At 37.7% G+C, this 7,811-nt stretch overlaps 1 protein-coding gene across 2 annotated transcripts in view; it reads right to left on the minus strand.

Annotated features, from left to right (window-relative positions):
* Positions 1–700, minus strand: part of LOC122974281 (nidogen-1-like) — a 40,739-nt gene extending 40,039 nt beyond the window's left edge. Inside the window, exon 1 of one of the 2 annotated variants that reach the window (XM_044342308.1) lies at positions 299–694. In XM_044342308.1, the coding sequence (XP_044198243.1) occupies positions 299–499 (201 nt within the window). In that variant the 5' untranslated portion in view covers positions 500–694. Of the gene's footprint in view, positions 1–298 lie in introns of both variants that reach the window. The other variant, XM_044342311.1, reaches the window with a different exon arrangement.
* Positions 701–7,811: the final 7,111 nt, after the last annotated feature.

Genomic DNA, 7,811 nt, shown 5'->3' on the forward strand with positions numbered 1-7,811 from the left:
TTTATAATCTAAATGATTAGCTGGACAAACGATCAATCAATATTTGCAGTCTTACATGAACTTATTGTGAAAATCATCTGAATTTCGGGTCATTTTAAGTTTGATTTGTTGTTTTATTGACTGTTTTCACCTTGTTGAAGCTCTGATTGAACCGTGTTGATCTGTTTAGTTTGTTCTGATTAATGTGAGGAAACTAAATGTTTTCTGCTGCTGTTACACTGGTTCCTGAACCTTTGATGAACTTTGATGAATGGACCTGATGTTTAAATTCGTCCTTCTTGCTGGATGTTTTACTCACATAAACTTTGTCGACGGTGTCGCTGAAGAGGAACAGGGGTCCGCTGAGAGGCAGCTCGGCGGTGGAGTCCGAGCCGGGGGGCAGCTGCTGGTCCCCGGCTTCCTCTCCGAACTGGAAGAGCTGCTGCAGCTCCAGAGCCCGGGTCCAAACACTCAGGCTCAGCCAGCAGCAGGACCAGACGCACAGCCAGCTGCGGGACATCTTCTCCCTGATGAGGCTCCAACAGACGCGGTCAGACCAGCGGGGGCTCCCCAGCGCACTAAGCCGGAGAGGAGGTGAGGGCGGCGGGCAGCGTGCAGCACGAGCAGCCGGTACAGACTGAGGGGAAGGAGCGGCGGGAGGGGCGGATGAATGAATGGAAGAGCAGCGGGAGGATTTAAGTAACAGCGACGCTACATCCGGTCAACAGTTTTTCAAAATAAAAGCATCGCAGGTAGGGTGAAGTTAGGCGGCTGGCTTCCGGTCTGAAAAGTGAAGCCAATGCGGAAGTGCCTTAAACTTGCATTTTCTCTAATGGCCAGCAGGGGGCGACTCCACTGGGTCATTACTTCAGTAAACACTTTCCTAATGAGTAATCAATCACAAGTTTCAAATCTTCTTCAATACATCATAATGTTCATTTTATAAATTATGGTCCAATTTACAGTAAAATAGACGCTAAAGCAGCGTGCGCTTTAGGGCGTGGCTACGTTGTGATTGACAAGTCGCTACCATGGCGACAGCCAGATTCATAGAGTATAGGCGTAGCTATCAACATGGATGTATAATAAGAGCTGGATAGGGCGCCACCGCTCAGCTTGGCAGCAAATTTTTCCTTAAATTTTTACCTTAAACTGCAAACAAGGTCAGTTATGACTCTTTCAATTATGAAGTTTTGATCTATGGAGGTTTTAAAAGCGATTTAAAAATCAATGACGTCGTCACAATGTAAAGTCTATTGGCTGAGCAGGAACTCGTGGGCGGGGCCAGCGGGGGAAACTGCACTGCGCATATTCAGTGCGCTGCACAACGCGGAAGCAAACCCAGAAGCTAGCAACTGTTTTTGGTGCATGCGCCAGCCGAGCAATTCCTATAGGACTGAACGGGCGCCATTTTTAGTCTGGTATCCAACTCTTATAATACATCCATGAGCTGTCACTATTTCAGTGTGTTTTCAGTTCATGGAAGTTAATTTTGGTCGTCTAAAAAAGTCTTGTTCAGTGTTTGGTTGTATTAAAAGACCCTCTAAAGAGTCGGATGTTTAGTTTTTAAGTACATTTTGTTTTAATGGTTTTAAGCCTGTTTTTCCTTAGCAAAAATTAGAATTAGTATTATCACAGTTAACCGTAGACTGTAAATGCACCGTGCTAACCAAGCTAGCAGCTAGCCACTAGCATTAGCATCAGCTCCGTCCTCTCGTCCAAATATGGCCTCTTCTCATCACTTCTGGCACCAAAAATCCAAGATGGCGAGAGTCAAAATGCCAAACTTGAGGCTTTAAAATGGGAGTCCATAAACCAATCATGTCACGTCCATTTTTTATTATTTTTTTTACAGTCTGTGGGTTTACTGGGACCAGTGATTTGTTGAATCTTTGCTCCACCCATCCTAGTTATCTCAGGCCAGTCGAAATGATTGTTTCATATGAAGGACATTTGTAGCAACAATGTGATAACATGTTTAGTGATTGGCTGCTAATATTTAAAGAGCTAAAGATGTAAAACCTTATTTCTCCCATTCTACCTTCACCTTAAAGGAAAAAAAGGTGTAAATGGTTGAAAATACGCCCCACATGTTAAAATATCACAAGATTCACCACAACTTGGAGTTTCCAAAAAATGGACTTCAACCTCACAGCGTGGAATCAACACACAAAGAAAGGAGACGCTGCAAATCCTTTATTTAAACATTATTATTTGTGATGTAAATGATATCATGTGACACACTCAGGTTATATGTTGTTAACACTGAACAACACTGTTCGTTCAGGGAGAAAAGGTCACTTTAGTTAAAAGATTGAATTGTCATCTGTAGATTAAACACGTTTCAGTACAACAGGAAGTGTGTTATTCAGACTTTGTCTCTACTGATGCAGGATGTTTTATAGCTGGACTTTATCACCATCTAGTGGAAACAGCGTCGAACTGCGACTGACTTTCCCTCCTGTTCTCCTTTCACATTCTTCTTCCTTTCCTGTTTCCACTTTCTTTTACTCTCATCTGTTTCTTTTACCTCCATTTTCATATCATTTTCCTGATCTTCCTCTTAACTTTCTCTCCCTCATTTCCTCCTGTTCTCTCTCTACCGCGTTTCATCCTTTTTCTCTCTTTTATCAGCTGATGACAGTGAATTGTTTCAGTTTCTACTGAGGACGGTTCATTAACTGGTTCAAACCTTTCAGCCCGTCCGGGTATCATCACCATAGCAACGGTCGCTGAGGATCATGGGTAGGCTAATGTAGCCGCTTCCGCTATCGTACAAAACTGACAAAAATACTTGATTTCTAAACCAAACTTGCGCGGTCTTTTGAATTTGGTTTTCTGGATTTTTGTTGGGAAATAAAAAGAAGTAGATCACGTGATTTTGTTTTTCGTTTTTGGTTTAAAATGAAAAAAGGAAAAAATCACGTGACTTCAGTTTTTGGTTTCAAACGCAAAAACGACTTGTCTGAATGTCCGCAGACCTGCTGGATATTCAATCCAAAAACCAACAACAGACCGGGTTTGATTGGTTTTTAATTATTTGATTCTGACACCAAAAACTGTTTTTTGTTTTTTGTTTTGAAACAAATAACAGATTTACCGTTTTTTTGGTTTTTGAATTATAAATGAATCATGAATTATCCGATGATACCTGGACCATAAAACTGTTAGTGTCAGTCTGAACGTCACCTCTGACCTCTACCAGCAGCTCCTCAGTCTGAGTCACCTGCTGCAGGTATATGTAGGTTAATAAAGATCCAATTACATCTGATTATTCAGTTGATAGAAAATGAATTGGGAACAAAACAATTCTCTGGTAGCAGCTTCTTACATGTGAATTTTTTTTTTTTTTTTTTTGATGTAAAAAATTCAACTTTTAATACATCACTATCATTGTGCAGTTCAAAATATGGCAGTAAGTCAAAAGGATAAAAGCATCATCTCACATTTAGCTGTTGTTACCTAATATGCTGTCCAAAAAATATATCTCCTTAAAAACTTGAATTATAGTAAATATTGTAACTTCAAGGAAATAACCACAAAAACAAGTTTTATATATAAAAAAAGGTTTTAACAATTTCTTTTTTTCAGTATAAAACATAACAGAGTCTGAAGCCAATCAAACAAATTCACAGTCAAACGTTCTACAATAACATACAAAGGGTTTTCTGTCATTTTTTTCTAGTTATGGGAAAATATAACAACACAAAGTCTAACAATCACTCTTCATTTGCTATAATATTAATAATAAAAAAGAACAAATGTGAACTCCTGGTCTGATCGAAGCCCAAGCCCCGAAATATCTGGTCCACATGGCATCTATGCAGTCTTCTGCTGGCCCTTCGTCCAACTCCTCCTCACCACCGACGGCCAGCTGCTGATGACGAGGAGTGATACGCTTCACCTTCAAGTCTTTGGAGGCGTTGCTCGCCAACTCTTCAGCAGTGACACACGTGTGAATATTTGCAATATTTTCACAGTTTTCTATGATAATAAACTGAACATCTGACTGTTGATCAGACAAAACAAGTCATCTGAATATTTTCACTTCATTTTTCAGTATTTTCTGACACTTAATACACTGAACAGTCAACGGATTATTAAATAAAGTAACAGTCGGTTGCAGTTATCAGTTCTCTGTGTGCGGTTTAATAATCCTCAACCAGAGTCCTTCTTCAAGACCAGGACCAGCAGACGGAGGATGGAGGACGTGTCAGACTGGACTTCACTGCTGCTAATTGATAATTCATTAATGATGAACTAGATAATGTAGATCCAGATGATATGAAGTCAATGTGACTCTGGAAAGGGAACATTTTCTAAAGATCTGAATATTTCCTTTATTACTTTTCCTTTCATGTGTGTAATTAGTGTTTATGTGTTTGGTTTCAATATGAATATGAAGGTTCAGTGAGTTCAGCAGCTGAGTTTTACAATATTTATGATCTGTCAACATGCATTTAGTCCTGAAGGTTCAACCACAACAAAGGAAGAACATCCTTTTATATTTTTACATTTGCTCAACTGTAAAACACTTTGTAAGATTTCTTTTTTTTTTTTTTAGCTGCATTACAGAAACAAACAATTCATCATCTGTTCTTTGTCTCTTCACTTGTAATTCTTGTATCTAGTTGGTTGTTTTTTATTCTCTTCTGAAGGTGCTGCAGAATTTACTGATTTGATTCATTTTAATAACTTTTTTTTGCAGATTCATACAGTTTTATAACATTATCAGAAATATTTGTTTCTTTATCACAGCTCAGGTTAAAAATAAACAACTGTGTGGACACGTAGATGCTAATCATGATCACATTTTCATACTTTTAACCTTTAGTCTGCAAAAAGAAGTGATGACAAAAAACTAAGAAGGAGCCTCACAGTCTTAGACAATGGACCCACATAGTGATGATGATGATGATGATTATATGACGTAAAACTGGAACATGAAGGAGACTTTCCCAGACTTTCTCGTTTCATCAACTTCTTTATTCAAACAGCATTTGAACATTTATTGAAATGAAAGCATGTGAGAAGTTTAGAGGGAAAAATCACTATTTGGTGGAGCTGTTAACAACTCATAGACATGTGAAATGTGACCCCGACTACACACTGCTTTTTGTAAGACGTCAAAAGACAAAAAGGTTGGAAACCACTGGTTTCATCTTTAACAATGTGTTGTATTTTAAAAGCTTGTTATATTATCCATTGTGTCAAATCTTCATCTGAAAAGTAACTAAAGCTGTCAAATAAATGTAGTGGAGTAGAAAGTACAATATTTCCCTTTGAAATGTAGAAAGTAGCATCACATGGAAATACTCAAGTAAAGTACAAGTACCTCTAACTGTACTTGAGTAAATGAAGTATAATCTGATTATCAGGAGGACATTCAGTCACTACATCCTATAAAACATGACGGTGGTAATAAATAATCACATTCATGCTGCAGCAGAACAGATAAAAAGCTTCATTAAAGGTGTTTTTAATAACCGGATCTTTAATTTTTGTTTGAAGCCAAATATCTAAATGATCAGACGTCATCTCGCAGCAGGAAAGGAAAACTAGAGCTGCGAATAAAAACGGAGCTGCAGGAGTGTGTGCGTCTTTGTCGTCAGATGAGACGAGCTGCACAGCATCCCTGATTATCTAACAACCTGCCTGTTATGTAACAGCAGAGAAGAAGAACCGCAGAGAGAGAAGAAGAAGAAGAGGAGGAGGAGGAGGAGGAGGTTTATATTAGGGTTAGACTGATATCAGGGCCGATACCAGTCATTCACTGAAGCAGAGAGGATGATATATTTACTACACAACTGATCAATACTGCACCAGCTGGGAACTTTACACATTCTATATATTTTAGAAAACACTCAAAACTTTTAGTTTATGATTTTTCTGCCATGAAAAAGGGCAAATTTTAACATGATTTTCTTTCTTTTCTTCTTCTCATTGTTGTTTTTCACTATAAAATATAAATATTGTACGAATGCTAGAAGTATGTAAGCAAATGTAAATCTACATGAAATGCACTTTGATGCAAGACTGTGGATATTCAAACTGGAGGAAACTGATTCCAGTTCCTACCATGTTTAGTGATTAAGCCTCGTGTTAAAGTGTGTGAGCTGTAGTGAGCTAGCATGCTAGTTAGCAGCGTAGCCTTGACAGACTTTGAGCTACATCTTAATTCTATAATTCTCTCCTTTCAGCTGATTCTAGTTCCTACCTATGTTTAGTGATTAAGCCTCGTGTTAAAGTGTGTGGGCTGTAGTGAGAGAGCATCGAGTCTGCTGTGTTTCCAGTTGTTGAGCTAGCATGCTAGTTAGCAGCGTAGCCTTGACAGACTTTGAGCTACATTTTAATTCTATTTCAAAATCAGTTATATATATATCAGTTATATTGACGTGTGCAAACATGACATTGACTGTACTTTTTATTTTAAGTGGGCAGGTGAAAATAATTTTGGCTACTTGTTTTCCACTGATGAGAAGTTGGACTGAACCCTCGACTCACGTTGAGCAGATTGAGATGAACAGAAATTAATTTAACTGATATACACTCAAATAGAAATAAATTGATATAAATTAATATAAATAGCTAATTATTTAACCCATTTCACTGTTATTGTGGCTGCTTCTGCCGCTACCGCCGTCACAGTACACAAACAAGACTATTATCATTATTACATTATATTGCTGTATTATTATTATTATTATTATTATTATTATTATTATTATTGACGCTCTCACTTTTTCTTTCTCCCCCTCCTCTCTCTCTCTTCTTCTCTCACTTTCATTCACTCACCCCCCCCCCTTCCCCTTTCCCACAATCAACACATGTTCCTTAGTTGCTTTCTACACTTTACTGTCTTTTTCATTGTAATATGATGTTGTCATTGCTGTTGTTTGTCATTATTTTTGTTTGTTTGTCTATTTGCTTGATTTGTCTTTTATTTATTTATTTTTTCCTTCCCACTACGTCTTGTCAACAATATCACCAATAAAAAATAAAAAAACACTGACAAGTTTAAAAAATGCAGGAAAATTCTTGTTTCACTTAAGAAGGAACGAACTCTTTAAAATAATTTATAGATTAATTAATTCATACATTTGTTCATTTAGTCAATAACTGATTTTCTCATTTAGTCTTTCATAAATTCATTTCCTGTTGTTCATTCACTCAATCACTGAAGTTCATTCATTCATAAATTCCATATAGTGGTTTCACTCATTCACCAGTTCAAAATATATTTATTCATTTATTCATTCAGTCATCTGTTTATTCACTCATTCATTATTAATTAATTCATGTATTCATTCATTCTCTCACTCGCTCGTTTATCATTAATTCATTCGTTCTCTCTTGTTTGTTCATTCATTCATCAATTCCATTTAAACATTTAATTCATTCAGTCAATTTTCAATCATTGTTCACTTGTTCATTTTTAATTTATTCATTCCTTCATTTGTTCTGACGTTCATTCATTCACCATCACTTCTGTCACTCATTCGTTCATACTCTCCCTCCTTCCTTTATTCTTCAGTCATGTTTCATTCAACACATTGATCTAAATCCACCAGTATCTGTGTGATACTGGCCATTTAAAACCAGTATCAGTCAAAGATGAATGACGCTGCTGTGTGTGTGTGTGTGTGTGTGTGTGTGTGTGTGTGTGTGTGCATGCGTGCGTGTGTGTGTGTGTGTGTGCATGCGTGCGTGTGTGTGTGTGTGTGTGTGCATGCGTGCGTGTGTGTGTGTGTGTGTGTGTGTGTGTGCATGCGTGCGTGTGTGTGTGTGTGTGTGTGTGTGTGTGTGTGTGTGTGTGTGTGTGTGTGTAGGTT

This window comes from Thunnus albacares, chromosome 3 (genome assembly GCF_914725855.1).
Source record: "Thunnus albacares chromosome 3, fThuAlb1.1, whole genome shotgun sequence".
In the NCBI taxonomy this organism is placed as follows: Eukaryota; Metazoa; Chordata; class Actinopteri; order Scombriformes; family Scombridae; genus Thunnus; species Thunnus albacares.